We start from the raw sequence: 20,540 nt of genomic DNA on the forward strand, positions 1-20,540 counted from the left end.
CATGTGAGTTGGGGACACCTTAGCCCCCCCAGACCCCACTGTACATGCACACACAGGCACACGTGGGGGCCCCAAGAACGCAAGCCAGGCCCAGCCAGCGTGGCTCAGTGGTTGAGTGTCGGTCAAGCTCTGAACCAGGAGGTCAGGGTTCAATTCCAGGTCAGGGCACAGGCCGGGGCTGTGGGCTCGATCCCCAGTGGGGGGCGTGCAGGAGGCAGCCGGTCAATGCTTCTCTCTCATCATAGATGCTTCTCTCTCTCTCTCTCTCTTACTTCCTCTCTGAAATCAATAAAAATACATATTTTTAAAGAAAACTCTATCTTTCCAGAGACGAAAAGTCCCCATGCAGCTTCTGGGGCTGGAGACCAGCTCAGCTGCCCCAGCTCAGGCCCAGCCGGCTGCCTGCCCTTCCCCTGCACCTCCTACCCCAAACTTCAGAGCTGCCCGCCCACCGGGCCCTGCACTGTGGGAGGGGGGGCTCGAAACCGCCCTGCAGACTCAGCAGATTTTCCTGCTCTGTGTGTGTGCGTGCACGTGTGCATGTGTGTGTGTGTGTGTGTGTACATGCACATGTGTGCTCTTCCAAAGAGGCCTGAGGAAGGCAACAAGGGGAGCTGATGTGAGAGAGGCCGGCCAAGTATGGCTAGGACCCCCCGATGCCCCGTGGGACCCCCCCTCACCTAGGGCACCTCCAGCCGAGTCCTGGCAGCAGCCGAAAGGGGGGACATGGGTAGAAACCCTGCCTCAGAATCTAAGGGGAAGAGGTGCTGCCGGCACGGTTTAGGGGGGCTCAGAGCCTCCCCATGGGGGGGGGGGCTGTTGAGGACAGCATACCTGCCGGCGCTGCTGGCCGGAGCAGCTGGGTGCGGGTGAGGTGGCCCCGGAGCAGCTGCAGACAGGTAACCAGCACCCTCCCCGCCGACCTCTCCATTCAGCAAAAACCGTCCCACAGCCTGAGTCTCGTCCCCGCCAACCACTCCCTCAGACGAACCCACATCCTCTCCCGCGGGTCCTCTCGAGGTCTCAGCACCCCACTGCTTCCTCCGGGGGGGCGGCCGGGAGGGGAGGCCGGGGGGGGGTGTGCAGGGCCAGGAGCCTGGCCCCAGCAGCTGGCCCAGCCCCGCCACCCCCCCCCCCTTGGAATGGGATTCAGGGCAGCCTGTGGTTTGGGGCCCTGGTGGTTGCTCAGTGGATAGAGCATCTGCCTGCGGACCTGGTCGAGGGCACGTACCTGGGTTGCAGGCTCCTCCCAGGCCCAGGCCCTGGTCAGGGCATGTGCAGGAGGCAACCCATCAATGTGTTTCTCTCACATAGATGTTTCTCTCTGTCTTTCCCTGTCTCTTCCTCTCTCTCTAAAAATCAATGGAAAAGTATCCTCGGGTGATAGATATATATCCACACACATACCCATCCTACCCTGGCCCTGGGCCCCCGCCACCTGGCTCTCTGCCCAGGAGCTCAGCTTCCAGCCCCTCCGACTGCTGTGGGACCAGCCTGGTGAGGGGAGGGAGCTCACAGCCCTCGGGCCTCGGCCGTGGAAACCGGGGCACGGCCGCCCTCAGCCCGCGGGGGAGGCTGGCTGCTTCCTCCTCCCGCCCTGTGCGCCCCGAGCTTCCGTTCTCGGCAACAACCACCAGCGTGGCCCAGAGGGGCTGCCCTCCTTCCAGCCCCCCTGCCCCCCTCTGACCTCAGGGCCCCACTAGGGATGGGCAGGTTTGGGGGCAGTTGAGGCAGAGGCCAGGCTCAGGGTGCCTCCCACATGTATCCAGGTGGTCCTGCCCCCACCCCCGTCTCAGGTACCAACTACTGCCCAGCTCTGATCAGCCCCTTTGGGGGAAACCACCCCCAGAGGAGCATGAACGAGGGAGAGAGAATCATGGACCGGCTGCCTCCTGCACGCCCCACACTGGGGATCGAGCCTGCAACCCGGGCATGTGCCCCGACTGGAAATCAAACCGTGACCTCCTGGTTCATAGGTCGACGCTCGGCCACTGAGCCACGCCGGCCGGGCTATAAGCCTTCTGAGTAGAGGTCAGAGTTCTGGGAGGAGGCCTGGAGGGGGCTGGGGGCTGCAAAGGCCCCCCAAGTCCCCCCTATAAGCTGTCTCTGCTACCTCTGCCATCTCTGTCTCCCAGTGGCTGGCCCATCTCCGACCAGAGGCAGCTGGGAGCTGGGGTGTGGCTTGGGGCCTGGGGTGACCCTTGGGGCCCGGCCTGGGCCCCTCGGGCCCATCACCTCTGCTCTGGGAAGACCCAGCCTGTGCCTGACCATGAACTCCCCACTCCGGGAGGGGCCAGTGTGGCCAGGCCAGGGCTCCGAGGCCAAAGCAGAGACGTGGACGTCAGGCTCGGGCCCGGGTCACGGAGCAGCCGCCACCTGGGGTCCGCTCACTCTGCCCAGCGAGCAGGCGGAGGCTGGACCTGACCGGCCGGCGGAGGAACAGCCCAGGGAAGGGGTTTGGAGTGGGGCAGCTGGGAGGGTCAGGGATGTCCGGCTCCCGTCCAGCCCCAGGGCAGAGGTTGGGGAACGCTGCCCGCCTGTCCCAGGGCCCCGGCAGGAGGCACCGACCCCTGGCGGTGGCAGGAGGGCAGCAGGCAGCTGGGTGTGCGTGGGTGGCAGCGAGGAGGGGCGGAGGAAGCTGGCTTCCTGAAGCTTCCTTCGCCTCAAAGACAGACCGACAGACAGACAGACAGCTGTCCAGAGGCAGCCTGGGGGGCACAGCTGCGTTGGTGAGTCCGGCAAGAGGGGAGGAGGCGGCCTGTAGCCCCACGGACGGCGGGAACCCCAGGGAGACAGGCGGGGGTCTCGGAGGAGGTCACGCTGGGTGCCCCGGGCCCGGCGGGCAGACGGGTGCAGATCTAGCCGAGGTCCCTGCAGCGGGAGGATGGGGGATGCGGGGGGAGCAGAGCTAAGGAGCCCCTTTGCACCCCTCACACCTGCACGGGCTGCTCTGCCCTCCTCGCCCCGGCCCCTGTGGCCTTAGGGACCCTAAGCCCCCCATCCCCTCCCCCCCCCACATACACACACCTCAGAAGTCATGACCCTGGCCCTGGAGCACGGGGACTGCCCCCCAAGAGGAGGTGGCACCAGACCTCCGTGCCCCTCTCCTGCCCCAGCCCCGGCTGCACCATTTGAGGTTGGCTCGGTGAGGCCATTTCCTGTGACGGTTGGGGAGCTGGGGGGATGGGCCGAGGAGGAAGGAACACCCCCAAATCTCCCTCCTTGGACGAGACCCCCGAAGCCAGGGTGGACTGGGGGTGAGAGGAGGCTGCTCGCAGTCAGGAGAGGGTCTCGCCAGGGGCTCCCCTGGGTGCCCCCGGCTGCACGCGGCCTCAGGCTGCCACTCAGAGAGGAGGCCTCACGGGGGCTGGTCTGGGCTGACAGGTGGCGGCTGCGTGCGGTCCCCGCCCTTCCACACACAATAGCCACTTGGAGTTTCCTCCGGCCCCCCTCACCTGGGCCCCGGCCTGGGGCCCCTGAGCTTTGGTCTCGGGCAGCCCCTCCGCCCGCTCGGCTCGGCCCCTCCTGGATCCTTTTCTATCTTCGCCCACAATCTCTTCTCTCCTCTCGCCCTTCCTCTCACCCCAGGCTGCCGGCTGCCCCGGGGCCCCGTGGAGAACCTGGCTTCCCACGGTGACAGTGACACGCACACACACGCACGCACACGCCAGGGAAAACAGGAGGCTGAGGGGGGAAGGCAGCCTGGGCCGGGGGTCCCTTTCCTGCCCCCCAGGCCGACAGTCAGCAGCCCAGGGCTCTGTCTTGCAGGCGAACCTCATGGCCGAGTGAGCCTGCCCCGGCCCGGCACCCGCCCAGCATGGTCCAGGCCCGTGGGGGGCAGCCATGGCCCAGCCTCCGCCCGCCCAAGCGCCAGCCAAGAAGCACGTGCGGCTGCAGGAGAGGTGAGATGCTCCCCAGGGGAGGGGCCTTCTTGGCCCCGAGCCCCCCACTCGGCCCCCTGTCCCCTCCGATCCCCACTCCAGCCCTGAGAGCTGAGCCCAGACCACAGTCTGGAAAGGAAACCCAAGGGCCTTGTTTGCATGTCGTCTGCATGTCCTGTCTGGGGCACAGTGTTTCATGTCCACCTTGTCCTTGTCCCAGGTCGGGATGCAGGTCCCCAGGGACCCGGTGGGAGGGGGACAGGTGGGCGGCCGGAGTGAGCAGCTGGGTCACTCACGGCCACCCTGCTCTGGGGAGCGGAGCTGAGAAGGGGCCGCAGCCCTGGAACCCGCTGGGCCCCAGGTCAGGGGAGACGGGAGGGGCCGAGTGACAGGGACTATGGCAAGCGGAGCCGTCGTCCGTCACGGGCTCACCAGGCCCCGCGTCTGTGCCCGCAGGCGGGGCTCCAGCGTGGCCCTGGTGCTGGACGTGCGGTCCCTGGGCGCCGTGGAGCCCATCTGCTCCGTGAACACCCCTCGAGAGGTCACCCTGCACTTCCTGCGCACGGCCGGGCACCCCCTCACCCGCTGGGCCCTGCAGCACCAGCCCCCCAGCCCCCAGCAGCTGGAAGAGGAGTTCTTGGTAAGGACTCGGGGGTCACCCCGCCCTGGGCACGGCAGGAGGTTGGGGGGCTGCCTCTCGGGGCCCGTAGGGAAGGGGACCCTGGGGCTCCAGGAAGGAGGTGGCGCCACAGTCCTCCTCTGCCCTCCACCCACCCAGGCCTGCATGGGGCTGCCAGGAGGGGCCAGGCAGCCAGGGCCCAGCTCCCCCAGAAAAGGGGGCAGGGGACTGGGGCTGGGCAGGGGTGCCGGCCATTCACTGGTGTCTCCCCCCCCCCCCGCCAGAAGATCCCCCCGAACTTTGTCAACCCCGAAGAGCTGGATGTCCCCGGGCACGCCTCCAAGGACCGATACAAGACCATCTTGCCAAGTAAGGATGGTGGCCGCGGGGAGCAAGGGGGCGGGGACACGGTCCCCGGGGGCCAGCGAGTCCAGAAGGCGGGACGCACAGCTCAGCCCGGGAAGAGGCAGCGAGCACACACGGGGCCGCTGCTCTCAGCAGACACCCCAACGCCGCACGGCTGGGGGAGGGCGCGACCCACAGCCACACCAGGATTGGCCAGAGTCCATGTCCCACATGGGGGGGCTCCCGGGGGACCCTGCTCCCCACCGAGTCCCTCGAAACGACCCCCGATGTTGGTGGTACAGTATGATGATCCCGATTTTATTTTTTAAATATATTTTTGTTGATTTCAGAGAGAGGAAGGGAGAGGGAGAGAGAGAAACATCCATGAGGAGAGAGAATCACCGATCGGCTGCCTCCTGCACGGTCCCTACTGGGGATCGAGCCCACAACCCAGGCATATGCCCTGACCGGGAATCGAACCCAGGACCCTTCAGTCTGCAGGTTGATGCTCTATCCACTGAGCAACACCGGCTAGGGCCTGGTCCCTCTTTTACAAATGGGGAAACCGAGTCACAGAGACACTGCCGATGTCGCCCTCGGTCACCAAAACCCAGTGGCCCCAAACCTCCTTCCAGCTCTTCCTCCACGTGGGGGACCCCAGCCGAGGCCTCCGGTGGGGGGGGGGGGAGGTACCATCAGGGGCTCCCAGAGCGGGGCCTGGGGACTCGGAGTTGGAGCTGGGGGCACAGTGACCTGGAAGGAGATGGAGGTCACGGGGGGGGGGGGGGGGGGGCTGGGAGCTGGACCGGCCTGGGACCCACAGCCGCTCCCTTTCAGAGGCAGCAGGAGGCCTGTGGCCATGAGGCCATGGAGACGCTCCCTCCGCCCCACCCCTCTGAGCAGCCTTATCCGGCCCGCGTACCCCACGAACCCGGCAACACCCAGTCCTGGGGGCCCCGGCCCAGCGCCTGCCGGTCCTCATCTCCCAGGGGCCCAGCCCCTGCCCGCCTGGCGGGGGGCCAGGCAGCAGCCCTGTTCTGCCCTGATTGTACCCAACCCCCAACCACAGAGGGGAGGTCCCTCTGCCTGAGATGCCTGCGCGCCCCCCCTCGCCCCCTCATACCCTCGGCCCAGAGCCAGGCGGGCACTGGGGGAGCCATGTGCCCTCCCTTCCTCGGGAGCTGGTCTCCGCATCCCACGGGGACGGGCGCTGGGAACGCCCTGGGCCTCGGAGGACGGGCTGACACCCACTCACCTCCCGGTGATTGTAGGCAGCTCACTCACCGGAATCCCATATCCGCCCCCAGGAAAGCTCCCTGCAGCCCCGGCCGGTTTGGCTCCGGGGATAGAGGGTCGGCCCAAGGACGGGAGGTCCCCGAAGAACCGAGCATAGGCCCCAAAAGCCGAGCGAACCCCAAAGAGCCGAGCATAGGCCCCCGAGGGCCAAGCCCACTCTCTGCAGGCCTAGCCAAGCCCCGCACAGCTGAGCCCAGGTCAGAAGATCGAGCGTGGCCCTGAGGAGTTGAGTCAAGGCCAGAAGAGGAAAATCTCGTCCCCACGGGTGGTCCTAGCCCCAGAGGGCTGACCCCTGCTCCCCAGAGGGCGGATCCGAGGCCTCAGAGGCAGACCTGGCCCCCAAGGGCCTGCCCAGCGCGAGGGGCAGAGCCGAGGTCTGCAGAGCCCTGTGCCAGGTCGAGGAAGCTTTGGCTTCATTCGCTCACTTCCAGGAGCGGAGAGGGGGCCCGACTCTGAGGGGCGAGGCCTGTAGGTGGGTGGCAGGCTGGGTCCCGGGCCCTGGTCAGGGGCACAGGCGGGAGGCACCCGATCGCCGTGTCCCTCACATCGAGGCTCCTCTCTGCGTCTCCCCCTCCCTTCTACTCTGTCTAGAAATCCACGGGGAAATGTCCTCGGGCCCCAGCCTGCTCGGCTCCGTGGGAAGCGGGTAGCAGGTCAGCCCGGGTTCGATTCCGGTCAAGGGCACGTACCTTCCTTGCAGGCTCCTCCCCGGCGGGGCCCTCATGCTGATGTTTCTCCGTCTCTCCCGCTCTCTCCCTAAAATCGACGGGGAAATATCCTCGGGTGAGGATTAACAACAGCAAAGGCAGAAAAGCTTCCTCCTTCACAGCATCTCTTCAGTCCCTGGGATAGGACCCTGCCCTCCCCCACCCGACCTTCAGGACTCGGGGTCACGGGGACGTGCATCCCTCCTTCCTCGCCAGCCCCCCCCACACACAGCCCCCCCACACCCGCTAACCTCCCCCCGATGGCGGCCCCGACCCTGCCCCTCTCCTGCTCTGAACCACACGCCGTGGCTCCCAATGTCGATGCAGAAAATACGTCGCCAGCTCCGCACGCACGGTGCGAGGCTAAAACCACGGGGCCTCTCCTCCCTCCGGGCCTGCTGGAGGCGGGGTTCCCAGGTCACCGTGTGGCCTCTGACCTCCGGCCCCTGGCCTCTTGACTCCCCAGATCCCCAGAGCCGCGTGTGTCTCGGCCGGGCTCGGAGCCAAGAGGATGGGGACTACATCAACGCCAACTACATCCGAGTGAGTGGCCGGCCGGCCGGACGGACGGACGGGTGGGGGCTGGGGTGGGGGTTCCTCCCGTGGGGGCCGGAGGCTTCCGGCTCAGACCCACGGCCGTCCTGCCGGGCCGGCCCAGGCACTGACGTCCCCACAACACCCCCCAGAACACAGCCGAGGTCTCTCGTCTCCCCCTTCCCCTCTCTCCATCATGGCCTTGCAGTAGCGCCCTCTAGGGGCCTGAAGCGGTAGGACAGGGCTCAGCAGGTGCAGGGAGGTGGACAGGTGAGGCTGGGACCCTGGGGAACTGGATCCCCACCTGCAGGCAGGTGAGCCAGGTGGACCGAGGTCCCGCTCAGAGAAAGGAGGGCTGGCCAGACGCTGCTTCGTCTCGCTCCTAAGTGCACGGGAGCGAGATGCAAAGGGAAACGTTCACCCCACGGATGTCGAGGCGTAGTTTCATGTTTTGTGCGGGGAGAACGCGGGGGAGGGGGAAGCCAAGGGTTTAAAGAGGCCTCACGTGCGCTGGTCCCGCGGTAACTGGGAGTCTGACCTGCACTCTGTTCCTGCACTGCACGGCCGGGGTGATGCCCAATTCACAGATGGGGAGACTGAGGCTCACGGAAGCCCGTCGCTTGCTGGTGGTGGCACAGCCAGCCAGCAGCCGCACAGGGGTGGCACCCAGATGGTCCTCACAACAGAACCCACGTCCTTCCCACTGTGTGCTTCTGGTGTGTGCATTTGTGCATGTGTCTGTGTGTGCATATGCGTGTCTATGTGGGCACACCTGAGTTCTATATGCGCATGTGTGTCTGCGTGTGCACGTGTGTCTGCATGTGCAGCTGTGTCTGTGTGTACGTGTGTGTCTGTGTGTACAGCTGTGTCTGCATGTGCACGTGTCTCTGTGTGCACGTGTCTGTGTGTGCATGCGTGCCTGTGTGTGCACGTGTCTGCATGTGCACGCTTACTGCTTCAGCCTGATCCTAGGACCTGCAGAGCGTGGGTCCCCGGAGTCTCCTCTCGCTGTTCCTCAGCCCGCCCCCCTGTGCCCCCTCTCCCCCGCCAGGGCTACGAAGGGCAGGAGAAGGTCTACATTGCGACCCAGGGCCCCATGCCCAACACCGTGGCGGACTTCTGGGAGATGGTGTGGCAGGAGGAAGTGCCGCTCATTGTCATGCTCACCCAGCTCCGCGAGGCCAAGGAGGTAGGAGCAGAGCCCCCGTCCACACCCCCCCACACACACACCCCGACTCGGGGCAGCTATGAACCCCCCTGGGGGCCGAGAGCACATGTCGGCAGGTCCAGTGTGCCCGACTCAGAGTCCCTGAGATGCACCCCGTGGAGCTGGGTGAGCATCTCATCTGCAGGGGAGGGTGGGAGGAAGGGGGTGGGGGTGGGGAAGGCACCCACTCCCCTGTCTGCTGCCCTGGCCCTGCCCCCGATGACAGCCACTCCTCCTCTGACTCCCAGCCCCCTCCCTCCTAGAAATGTGTCCACTACTGGCCCACGGACGAGGACACCTACGGGCCCTTCCGGATCCGCGTCCGAGAGGAGAGGGAGCTCCCGGAATACACCGTGCGGCAGCTCACGGTCCAGGTACAGGCCGGGCCCACCGGGCAGCCCGGCCGTCCTAGCTGCTCAGGGATGGGGCCAGCCTACCCTGGGAGCCAAGGATTGCTCATCAAGCCTTTCTCTTTTTTATAATAGATTTTATTGGTTTCAGAGAGGAAGGGAGAGGGGGGAGAGAGAAGCATCCATGATGATGAGAGAGAATCGCGGATCGGCTGCCTCCTACCCCCCTCACACCGGGGATGGAGCCTGAAACCCGGGCCTGTGCTCTGACCGGGAATCGAACCGCGACCTCCTGGTCATAGGTCGGTGCTCAGCCCCTGAGCCACACCCGCCGGTGTCCCTTCCCCACGGGAAGGAGTGTGATGGGCAGGAGGAGAGCTGGCCCTCCGGCTGGGGGTCCATGACCACCCCGGGGTCATTCGGCCTTGCCCGCCCTGGCACCAAGGAAGAAGGCAGCGGTGTCCTCCCCTGACCCCGGGCCCCGCCCTTGTCCCCATGCCAGCACCAGGACAAGTGCCGGTCAGTGAAGCACGTCCTCTTCTCGGCCTGGCCGGACCACCAGACCCCGGAGTCAGCCGCGCCACTGCTGCGCCTGGTGGCGGAGGTGGAGGAGAGCCCAGAGGTGACCGCCAGCTCCGGGCCCATCCTGGTCCACTGCAGGTACCTGGCCCGCCCCACAGGCGCCTGGCCCGCCCCCTCCCCACAGCAGGTACCTGGCCCGCCCCACAGACGCCTGGCCCCGCCCCACAGGCGCCTGGCCCCGCCCCCCACTGCAGGCACCTGGCCCCGCCCCCACAGCAGGTACCTGGCCCCACCCCTACTGCAGGCGCCTGGCCCCGCCCCCGCAGGCGCCTGGCCCCGCCCCACAGGCGCCTGGCCCGCCCCCTCCCCACAGCAGGTACCTGGCCCCGCCCTCCTCACAGGCACCTGGCCCCGCCCCCCACCCAGCCCAACCCAGACATTGGCCAGAGAAGGTTTCCTGGACAAAAGCAGTCTGAGCTACGCTAACACCTGAGAGGTGACAGGGGAAGGGGGCCTGGTCCAGGCAGGTGGAACAGCATGTGCAAAGGCCCAGAGACGAGATGAGCTATTCACATTGATGCATTGCTGCAAGTGGTTAGAGGCCAGGGGGCCTGGAGGTCATGGGGGTGGGGGAGGGTAGGGGGTTTAATAAGAGAAGATGCTGGAAAACCAGAGGATGAGGGGCCCTCGCTGGACCGGCTAAGACACTCGGATTTGCCATTTAAAAGAATTCCTTTGGCTACAAAGTAAAAGGTGGATTGGGGGGGAGCGGGGGCCATGCAGGGGACACGCTTAAAGCCAGGACACCATCCGGGGGTCCGTATCCTAAAGAAAGCGGAACGCTGAGCACTGAAGCCGAGGGACAGGCGGGGGGCTCATGTCCCCCCCGCCCCCACCCCCCCACACACACAGGTGGCCCCTGGGACCTGGGAAGAATTCCTAAGGAGAAAGGGCAAGAGAGAGAGCCGTGGAGTGGCCCGAGGCGGGAGTGGGGCCGGGTGACCGCTGTGGGGAGTCTGCGGGAGGAAGTCCTGGTCCGATAAGGCGGCCTGGGTCAGCAAGGCGGGCGTGGGCACCGTCCGGCCGTTGGAAACCGCTGTCAACAGCTCATCAGGCGTCCACCGGGCCCGGAGGGCGACCTTAGAGGCTTTGAGCGAGGCCAGTCGGAAACGTAACTGGTCCAGGGCCGGCTCCTGCCTGCCCCGGCCTGGCCCCTGCCCCGCCCCGCGGCCCCCCCCCCCGTAGAGTGGGTCAGTTTGGGGGTCCCGGCCCCCACGTCCCCAGTCACCTGTGACCCCCCGCCCCCTCCCTGGCTCCATCCAGCGCAGGGATTGGCCGCACCGGCTGCTTCATCGCCACCCGCATAGGCTGTCAACAGCTGAAGGCCCGAGGGGAAGTGGACATTCTGGGCATCGTGTGCCAACTGCGGCTGGACAGGTGGGTGCGCGGGGGCGCGGGGGGCCAAGGACGCCAGGTGGCCTCGGGGTCAGAGTGCTCGTAGGCACGTGACCACCCAGCACTTGCCGCGAGAGCAGGTGCCAGTGTGGGGCGTCCCCTCCTTGGCACCCCTCCCCCAGACTCAGCCCTGAGCAAGGGCAGGGGGCTCCCATGGGGGAGAAGGTCTGAGGAGCAGCAGGAAGGAGAGAGAAGCAGAGGAAGGATCGACGGGAAGGAGACTCATGGTCCCTGCTTGTCCCCACAGGGGGGGCATGATCCAGACCTCGGAGCAGTACCAGTTCCTGCACCACACCCTGGCCCTGTACGCTGCCCAGCTGCCCGGGGAGCCCAGCCCCTGACCCCCGGCGCCCTCCGCCAGCCCAGGCGCCCCCTTCCCCAGGCCCGGGAAGGTGGGTCAGGAGAAAGGGGGCCTTGAAACCCGGGTGCCCCCCGGCTGGGCCTGGGGAAGGGTTGCCCCCTCAGCGAGCATGTGTGGCCACCGGACCCTGATCAGCCAGGACCACGGCCAGACTCCAGGTCTTCACCACCGGCCACGCCTCTGCTTCCTCTAGTGGCCCCCAGTGGCTGTCAGGGGAGCCTGCCTTGACTCAGAACTTGAGGCCGGTAGCTGGCATTCGAGCAGATCTGAGAGGGACAGACGGTGCCCGGTGCCCGGAGCTCGGCCTCCGCGGGTATGACAGGGGCATTTGTGCTTTGCTGCCGTTAAGGAAGAGCAATCCAGCCGGCCAGCGTGACTCAGGGGTTGAGCGTCGACCTATGACCCAGGAGGTCACGGTTGCGTTCCTGGTCAGGGCACAGGCCTGGGTTGCGGGCTCGATCCCCAGTGTGGGGCGTGCAGGAGGCAGCCGATCCATGATTCTCTCTCATCATGGTTGTTTCTATCTCTCTCTCCCTCTCCCTTCCTGTATGAAATCAATTTTTAAAAATATTTTTTAAGAAAATAAAAACATATTCATAAAAATAATTACTGGGTGGCAAGATCACCTCCACCTGGACCCCCTCCCCCCAGCCCCCCAAGACGCCAGATGCAGGAACTTCTGGCCCTGCCCTTGTCCAAATTCTCCCCGTAGGAGCCTGACGCTTCCTCACCCCACGTGTCCCGGGGCAGGCCGCAGAGGGAAGTCCCTGGAGGAGAGAAAGTGTGGGGACCCCCCCGCCCCCAGGCCCAGCTTGTGGACCTGCCTCGCTCACTGCCCACTCACCCCAGCTGCTCCGGGGGAGCTGGCCCTCTCCTCCCCTGGGAGTTGTTCTAAGTGATATTAGTAAAACGCCATCATCAACCTCTAAACATCCATTTCACTTTGGACCAGACGCTCCTAAACACGTGGTTCCCGTAAATTATGAACAAAACAAGAGGGGCTGGCAAAGCCCCCCACACGGTGCTCCCCACGGCTGGGTACACGCCAGGGGAGGGAACTGGGGGCCCCCCCCAGATGCCCAGAGACGCCCACAGGCGGGAATTCCGGGAACAAAGCCTCCCACCCTCTCTCTCCCAGCGGGAGGCCTGGCCTTCGCGTCCGGGGGAAGGGGGTGAGCCGCCCTCTCCACCCCGGACACGCCTTCCTGTTTTCCGGGGAGCGCACCCACCCAGCCCCCCACCCTTTAGGAAGGAACAGGGTGCCAGCCGGGCTCGCAGGCAGCCGGGCCAGGGGGACAAATACAACGAATCGTCGCTCCTCCCAGGGGCCCGGACGCCGCCGCGGGCCAGGCCCAGCCCTGAGCCCGCGGGCCCCGCGCACCCGCCCCGGCCCCGCTCCGGCGACGACGGCGAGCGGCGCGCGCGCTCGGGCGCGAGCAGGACGCGGCCCCGGCTCGGCTCCGGGCGCGCGGGGGGCGGCGGCGGCGGAGGAGGCGCCGAGGCCACACCCAGCGGCGAGCCGATCCGGCCGCGAGTCGCCCCGCGCCCCAGCCCCGCGGAGCCCGCCCGCCCGCCCGGCGCACCCCCGCGAGCCCGGCGCACCGCGGCCGCCCGGCCGAGCAGCGCAGCCACCATGATCGCTTTGTTCAACAAGCTGCTGGACTGGTTCAAGGCGCTGTTCTGGAAGGAGGAGATGGAGCTCACGCTGGTCGGGCTGCAGTACTCGGGCAAGACCACCTTCGTCAACGTGATCGCGGTGCGTGCGGGGCGCGCGGGGCCGGGGCGCGGGGGGTCGGCCGGGGCCTGTCTGCACCCGCCGCGCCCGGGGGAGCCGAGGTCCCCGCCTGGCCGGGCCGGGCGCCTGGGGCCTAGCACAGCCCCGAGGGACCCGGGCGGGTGAGTGCGCCCCGTCTCCCTCCCTCCCTGCCGGCCCGACGGGGGCGGGGGACCGGGGACAGGCCTGGTGCCGGGACCCGCGGCCCGAGGGCCCAAGGGCTCACCAGGCCGGAGGGATCCTCTGCCCGCCGCGCCTGGCCCCTCCGCCCCCGCTCCAGGGGGCATGACGGGGCGAAAGCGCCAGGCCTGTGCCCGCCCAGCCTGCGGCGGCGGGTGGCTGACCCGGAGGCCCCAGGGCCTGGGGAGGGGGCCTGGGCCCCGCCAGCCCCACCCGGAGGCTTTAACCCCTTCTCTCCAGGAGAGGAAGCCCCCGCGCTATGGAGGGGCAGGGAAGGTGCCTCCCCCCCCCCCCCACCCCCGGGGTAGTGGAGTCAGCTGAGGCCGGAGGCTGGAGCCAGACTCCTCCTCCAGGGCCCCCTCCCGGGCTGGGACCGGCGGCATCTGGCACCCGGGGGTCTGGGGAGGGTGGCATCGCATCCTAAAGGGAGTTTGGAGGCTCCGCCTGGCTCAGAAGTTGCAGGAGGAGGTGCCGGGGACCAGAGATGACTTGGAGGGCACTGCCCACGCTGGGGCCGTGGGAGACCATGGGAGACCGTGGCCCCGAGGGCTTCCCGTAGCCCAGCCGGAGCTGGGTGCCCGGAGACGGGTGCCCCGGGCGTGGCGGGGAAGGAGTTAAGTCTCCGTCTTGGAGAAAAAGGGGAAGATGAGCTCTGTGGTAGGAACAAGGCTGCAGTCATGGCTGCGGCCTGCATGGCCTGGGCCTCCCAGCCCCGCTGATGGGGCCGGGCGTGGGGCTGGGAAGGCCGGGGCTGGGCTGCCGTGGTCCAGGGACCCGTCCCAGCTCCCAACCCGGGGATTCTGCGAATGGCGGGCTGGCCAGGGACGGGCCCGCAATGCTGACGAGATGGGTCAGCAAAGCAGTGTGGCCGGCCAGCCTGGGTCCCCCCTGCCTGGCCGGTCCCGGAAGGGGCATCCGTCGCCTGAGACCCGAGGGCCCGAGGACGGCGGGAGGGACGGGGACCCGTGTCTGGGCGGATCGCCGGGCCCACGCGGGGGTTCTTGGCACAAAGGTTCGGGCCCTCTGGTCTACCCAGGCGGGGGCCCTGGAGTCAGACACCGCGGGCATTGACCTGGCTCTGGGCCCTTGAGCAGGACACAGGGCCTGACCCTGATCCGAGCCTGCCTGGCCCAGCCTCCAGGCATTAGCACCCCGGCGATGTCAGGGGGAGAGGGGGGTTCGGCCAAGAGGAGAAATAAGCTGCTGCCGCCCTCATGACCGAGCTAGGTATCCCCCTCGGTCTCCAGGGTGTTCCCGGACAGGGCTCCGGGGAACCCCAGTGGTTCCGTTTCCTGGTCTGGAGGTTCCCCTGTAGGCCAGCATCCTGCCCAAAGACTGGGCGGCATGATAGGTGGGGGGGGGGGGGCAGAACCCCGAGTCACGGGTGCACTGTTGGGGTGGAGAGTGTCTGGGGCGTACAGGGACCGTCCCCGTCCCCGTCCCCAGCCCGCGCTCCGCCTTTGGATAAGAAATCTGTCCTTCAACGCACACACCCTACAGTGCAGGCGAGTGTCCCCTTAAAGGGGCTTCCCACCCCGGCCGGTGTGGCTCAGTGGGTAGAGCGTTGGCCTGTGGACTACAGGGTCCTGGGTTCAATTCCTGGTCAAGGACGTGTACCGAGGTTGCCGGCTGCATCCCTGGCCCTGGTTGGGGCGCATACAGGAAGCAACCAATTGATGTGTCTCTCTCTCTGTCTCTCCATCCCTTCCGCTCGCTCTAAAAATCAATGCAAAAATAACCTTGGATGAGGATTAACAAACAAACTCAATCAATCAATCAATCAATAAAGGGGCTCCTTGGGAAAAGCACCCCACGGGCTGCAGGGGAGTTCCGGGATCGGGGTCACTCCAGGTACTTGGGCCCTTGGGCCCCGCAGGCACCCTGCCTGCCCCGTGCATGTCCCCTGGAGAGCACCCCTCAGGGAGAAATGAAGAAGCAGACCCCAGCCCACCACCCACTTTCTCCCTCTCCGTCCCCTGGGTGTGAGCTGGGGGGAAAAAATCACAGACAATGCACCCGTGAACCTAAAACTCGTCTGAAATGGGATGCTGGAACGGAGGGGTGTTTTCGCCTGTGAGGGAGGAGAGGGCTGTTCTCAAATACTTAAAGGTGCACCATGGGGTGCCCGGGGCGGGGGGGCGTAGGAATGGGGGTGGGTGTCGCAGGAAGATGGATGTCTGACTCACAGAGGACTTTGGGAGAGGGGGGCCGACCCCCAGGGGCTTCATGGTGCAGACAAGAGTTGGGCTAGCTGACTTTAGGGTCACAGTGGTCCCCAGACCCCGACGGATACCTGAAACCGCGGGCAGCACCGATCCCTATCTTCACCAGCTTTTTTCTTTTTCTTTTTTTTCCCCAGTCCTCCCCCGAGGACGTTTTCCCGTTGATTTTTAGGGAGAGCAGAAGAGAGAGGGAGAGACAGAGAGAAGCATTGATGTGTGAGAAACACATCGACGGGTTGCCTCCTGCACGCGCCCGGACCAGGGCCCAGGCCAGGGAGGAGCCTGCAACCGTGCCCTTGACCGGACTCGAACCCGGGACCCTTGGGTCTGCAGGCCGACGCTCCATCCAGTGAGCCACACCGGCCAGGGCTCTTGACCAAGCTTCTTCCTGCACGTGCTCACCTGGGATAAAGTTTACTTTGAAAACCAGGCTCCGTAAGAGATGAACAACAGTGACTAATAACAACACAGAACCATTATCACCACGAGCTGAAAAAGCTACAGACTGTCTCATTGTCCTGCACGCGGCCCAGCGTGGAGCCTCCGGACAAAGGGCCGATTCACGGCCGGACAGCGTGGGGTTGGCGCGCGATGTCATCACGCTACTCAGAACGGCGCGCGATTTAAAGCTTAGGAATTGTGTGTTTCTGGAACGTTCCCCCCTTCCTATTTTTGGTCCGCGGTTGGTCTCCAGTGAGGAGCTTGTGAGCCGAGAGACATGACCAGGGACAGGAAGTCCTCACGGGGCCCCCAATTAGCGGGGTCACAGGGGCACTGGCACCCCGTTTGCTCACAATAACATCTGCGGGGGGCGGGGGGCGTTCAGTTTCATGGGAGCCTATGGGTCCTCTAGTTTCTTTCCTTTTTTTTTTTAAAAAAATATATTTGTATTGATTCCAGAGAGGAAGGGAGACGGGGAGAGAGAAACATCACTGATGAGAGAATCGTGGATCGCTGCCTCCTGCACGCCCCCCACTGGGGATCGAGCCCACAGCCCGGGCCTGTGCCCTGACCGGGAATCCAACCGCGACCTCTACCACCTGCAGCGGACGATGGGAGACCTCTGACCTCTCGCCTCATTCTCGCAGCCGGGAGGCCCCTGAGGGGGGGTCCTGTCGATTTTGCCCCTTTTCCAACCCCCACTTTCCCTCCAGTCAGGACAGTTCAATGAGGACATGATCCCCACGGTCGGGTTCAACATGCGCAAGATCACCAAGGGGAACGTGACCATCAAGGTGGGCGTGGAGGGAGGGCGGGGGGCGGGGGAGCCCGGGAGGGGGCGGGGTGCAGGGGCAGCGAGGGTCTGGTTGCCTGTCGGCTGCTGAGACCACCGCCCCCTCTCCTCGCTCAGCTCTGGGACATCGGGGGACAGCCCCGCTTTCGCAGCATGTGGGAGCGCTACTGCCGAGGCGTGAGCGCCATCGTGTGAGTGTCCGCGGGGTCACGACCCCTGTTCCCCTGTTCCTTCCCCCCGTCACCTGTAGGGCCCAGGCTCAGGGCTGACCCCCAAGGCCCAGGTTCACGGCTGACCCCCGGGGCCCAGGCTCACAGCTGACCCCCGGGGCCCAGGCTCACAGCTGACCGCCAGGGCCCAGGCTCACGGCTGACCCCCGGGGCCCAGGCTCACGGCTGACCTCAGGGGCCCAGGCTCAGGGCTGACCCCCGGGGCCCAGGCTCACAGCTGACCCCCGGGGCCCAGGCTCACGGCTGACCTCAGGGGCCCAGGCTCAGGGCTGACCCCCGGGGCCCAGGCTCAGGGCTGACCCCCAGGGCCCAGGCTCACGGCTGACCGCCAGGGCCCAGGCTCACGGCTGACCCCCGGGGCCCAAGCTCACGGCTGACCCCCGGGGCCCAGGCTCAGGGCTGACCCCCGGGACCCAGGCTCAGGGCTGACCCCCGGGGCCCAGGCTCACGGCTGACCCCCGGGGCCCAGGCTCACGGCTGACCCCCGGGGCCCAGGCTCACGGCTGACCCCCGGGGCCCAGGTTCAGGGCTGACCCCCAGGGCCCAGGCTCACGGCTGACCCCCAGGGCCCAGGTTCAGGGCTGACCCCCAGGGCCCAGGCTCAGGGCTGACCCCCAGGGCCCAGGTTCAGGGCTGACCCCCAGGGCCCAGGCTCAGGGCTGACCCCCGGGGCCCAGGTTCACGGCTGACCCCCAAGGCCCGGGCTCAGGGCTGATCTCAGGGGCCCAGGCTCAGAGGCCTGGGAGTGCTGCAAGTCTCATGTCCATCAGCCCAGGAGACATTCCCGGCACCCCCCCCCCCCCCCCCCGCCCCCAGGCCCAGGCGCACAGGCCCCTAGAACCAGAGCCGCAGCTCCTGCCCCGCCCGCTCACCCGTGACGTCACGGGCTGTCCCACCCGTCTCCCAGGTACATGGTGGACGCCGCCGACCAGGAGAAGATCGAGGCCTCCAAGAACGAGCTGCACAACCTGCTGGACAAGCCCCAGCTGCAGGGGATCCCGGTCAGCCTCCCCGCGGGCCCCAGGGCGGCCGAGGACAGGGGGCGACGGGTGGGGGGGAAGGGGAGCAGGCAGAGGGCAGAAGCCCGGCCACAGCCCCCCTGGACCTGGGCGCGTCCTCCCTCCTCCGCAGGTCTTAGTCCTGGGAAACAAGCGAGACCTCCCGGGAGCCCTGGACGAGAAGGAGCTGATTGAGAAAATGTGAGTCAGGTGACCGCGCGGCTCCCCGCACCCCGGCCCCTGGGAGCCAGCGGCGAGCTGCTGTTCTCAGGGTGGCCACACGGGGGCAGCAGAGCCCACCCGCCTGAGAGCCAGCCTCCGCTCCCCCCCCCCCCGTCACCCCCCACCCTCCCCCCACCCCCACCCCCCAGCCTAGGGCCCATTCGTCTCTGGTCCCCCCCCCACCCACCCAGGAATCTGTCTGCCATCCAAGACCGAGAGATCTGCTGTTACTCCATTTCCTGCAAAGAGAAGGACAACATCGGTGCGTGGGTTTTGGGGGGCAGTGGGGGGAGGGGGGGCAGGGGGAGGCCCCCCTGGGTGATTCCGTGCTCTGGCCCCCCCAAGCCCTCACTCCCACCCTCTCCTGGAATCCCAGAGCGCGGCGGCTCTCCTGGGGTTGGGGGTCAGGCCGTCAGAAGCCGCAGTCTTTTTTCCTTTTTTTCTTTTTCACGTATTTACTGATTTTTTAGAGAGAGAGAGAGAGAGAGGGAGAGAGGGAGGAACATCAGGGAGAGAGACACGTCATCACAGGGCTGCCTCCCACAGGTCACGCTGAGCCACGCCAACCGGGCGAGGCCGCACTCTGAGCCCCTTACCTGCCCTGTCGGCGTCCCCGGCCTGGCCTCCCACCTGCACCATCCCAGGGGGGGTGGGCGCTTCCCAAACCCCCTCCTGCTCTGGCTCTCAGCACCCACCCCGATGCCCCCCGTCTGGGGCTTTCCGAGCTGGATGGCTCTGGGCTTCGATGCCCTGAGGGTGGGTCCTCGCTGCAGTTTGGGGAGCCCTGGGCTGACGTCAGGGCCCCAGGGGGAAGCCCCATCACCTCCTCTTCTCCTCCCCCACCCCCCACCCCCAGACATTACCCTACAGTGGCTTATCCAGCACTCAAAGTCGCGGAGGAGCTGAGACGGCGGCCCCCACCCTCGGACCAGGGACCCACCACCCAGCCCTGCGGCCGAGCTCCCCGCCCACCCCGCGTCGTCCCCCCCCAAGCCCACCCCGCGTCCCCCCAAAGCCCGCCCCACATCACTGGTGTGGGGAGGGGCCCTCTGGGGACCCCAGAGTCCTGTTCTGCTGAGGTTTGAACTCCTGTTTTTACTGTAAAATAAATCGCTCCCCCTGGTCCCCTAATCTCCCCCTCACCGGTCCCCTCTCCCCTGCCCCCTCCCCCACCCTGCTTCCCCCTCTCAGCAGCCCTGGCCCCAGACCCCCCTCCCCTGTCCCCTGTCCCCCGCCCTCTTCAACACTCTTCTGTTATTGTCCTGTGTGTACAGTATATATATGTATATATATTTTAATTTTTTAATTTAAGCAAAGACTAAAATCAACCATTCGATGCTGCGGGGGCGCCAGGCAGGATCCGGGAGGGGCGGCCTGGAGGGGCAGGTACCAGCCTGGGCACCGGTGGCCGCCCCGCGCCCCGTGCACGCCCGCCTCCCAGCCTGGCGGTCCCTGCCTGCATGTCACGTGCCCACGGAGCCCCCAGAGGCAGCCCTCTCTGCCCCCGGCCTCCTAGGGCCCCAGGCACAGCCAGCTGCCCGAGACCACCAGGCCCCAGGGGCAGGGGCCCAGCACCCCACGCCTGTGGCCGCAGCCCCTGCCCCTCCCAGGCCCCCGCCCGCCCCCACGGGCACCTCGCTTTCTGTTCTCCGGGGTTTTTTTTTTACAGTCGCACAAGGAGAGAACTCGGCATGGGGTGAGGTGGCTCTCTGGGCTTTGCGTTTGTTTGTTTATTGGTTTTAATTTAATGATTTGTAAAGTGATGGTCTTCCTATTTTATTTTTTTTTATACTTTCCAGCTCCTATTTAACCTCTGTTTGGAGAACGATTCTTGTAACTGTACATTTTTTTTTTTTTTGCCTCCTAACAACAACATGAATAAATTAGCCATTTTATGCTGGGGGGTGAGGTGTCAGCTGTTTTTCCGGGGGGGGGCCGCCAGCACCCCCACACACACGGCCAACCAACTGCCACAGGGAGAGAGGGAGGTGGGTGCCCACAGGCTCGCAAGGGCATTTCCCGGGGCGCCTCCCACGGGTGCCCCGCCCTCACCCGCCTCCTCTCTGCTGGCAGCTGCCAAGTGGAGCTCGGGTCTGTTTAAGGAACAGCCTGGGGCCTGGGGCATCGTGGTGGCGGGGGGGCGGGGGGGGGCTCGGTGTCCTCACAGCCCGGCTGTGACCTCCCCCGCAGCCTGAGTGGGTCCCCACGCCCCACGGCCCAGCTGGATCCGGCTGCCTGTCCCCAGGGCAGAGCTCGGCGGCCTCCCTCCTGGGCTGGGAGGGGCAGGACCCTCACCCCTCTGCCCACCTCCAGCCGTTGTCCCCCCTCCCCGACCCGGTGCCCCTCCTGGTCGCCCACAGCAGCCGGCACAGCTCACCCAAACCCTGAGCCATCTTGACCTAC

At 66.4% G+C, this 20,540-nt stretch overlaps 2 protein-coding genes across 3 annotated transcripts; both read left to right on the plus strand.

The window, feature by feature from the left end:
- The first annotated feature begins 2,620 nt into the window (after positions 1-2,620).
- PTPN7 (protein tyrosine phosphatase non-receptor type 7) lies at positions 2,621-11,876 on the plus strand. Its single transcript, XM_081114635.1, has 10 exons — positions 2,621-2,729; positions 3,769-3,902; positions 4,338-4,521; positions 4,785-4,869; positions 7,315-7,391; positions 8,434-8,571; positions 8,853-8,963; positions 9,442-9,599; positions 10,785-10,898; positions 11,164-11,876. Exons 2-10 carry the CDS (start codon positions 3,844-3,846, stop codon positions 11,255-11,257), a joined length of 1,020 nt encoding a protein of 339 aa, XP_080970761.1. The 5' UTR covers positions 2,621-2,729; positions 3,769-3,843; the 3' UTR covers positions 11,258-11,876.
- Positions 11,877-12,792: 916 nt separating this feature from the next.
- On the plus strand, positions 12,793-20,040 carry ARL8A (ARF like GTPase 8A). 2 transcript variants are annotated; one of them, XM_081114401.1, is made up of 7 exons: positions 12,793-13,033; positions 16,608-16,688; positions 16,805-16,878; positions 17,825-17,918; positions 18,049-18,116; positions 18,329-18,399; positions 18,994-20,040. In XM_081114401.1, exons 1-7 carry the CDS (start codon positions 12,911-12,913, stop codon positions 19,041-19,043), a joined length of 561 nt encoding a protein of 186 aa, XP_080970527.1. In that variant the 5' UTR covers positions 12,793-12,910; the 3' UTR covers positions 19,044-20,040. The 2 variants fall into 2 exon arrangements, with proteins under 2 accessions (XP_080970527.1, XP_080970528.1); XM_081114402.1 differs by lacking the exon at positions 12,793-13,033 and adding an exon at positions 13,722-13,888.
- Positions 20,041-20,540: the final 500 nt, after the last annotated feature.

Source organism: Myotis nattereri (genome assembly GCF_964212035.1).
Source record: "Myotis nattereri genome assembly, chromosome: 20".
NCBI lineage: Eukaryota > Metazoa > Chordata > Mammalia > Chiroptera > Vespertilionidae > Myotis > Myotis nattereri.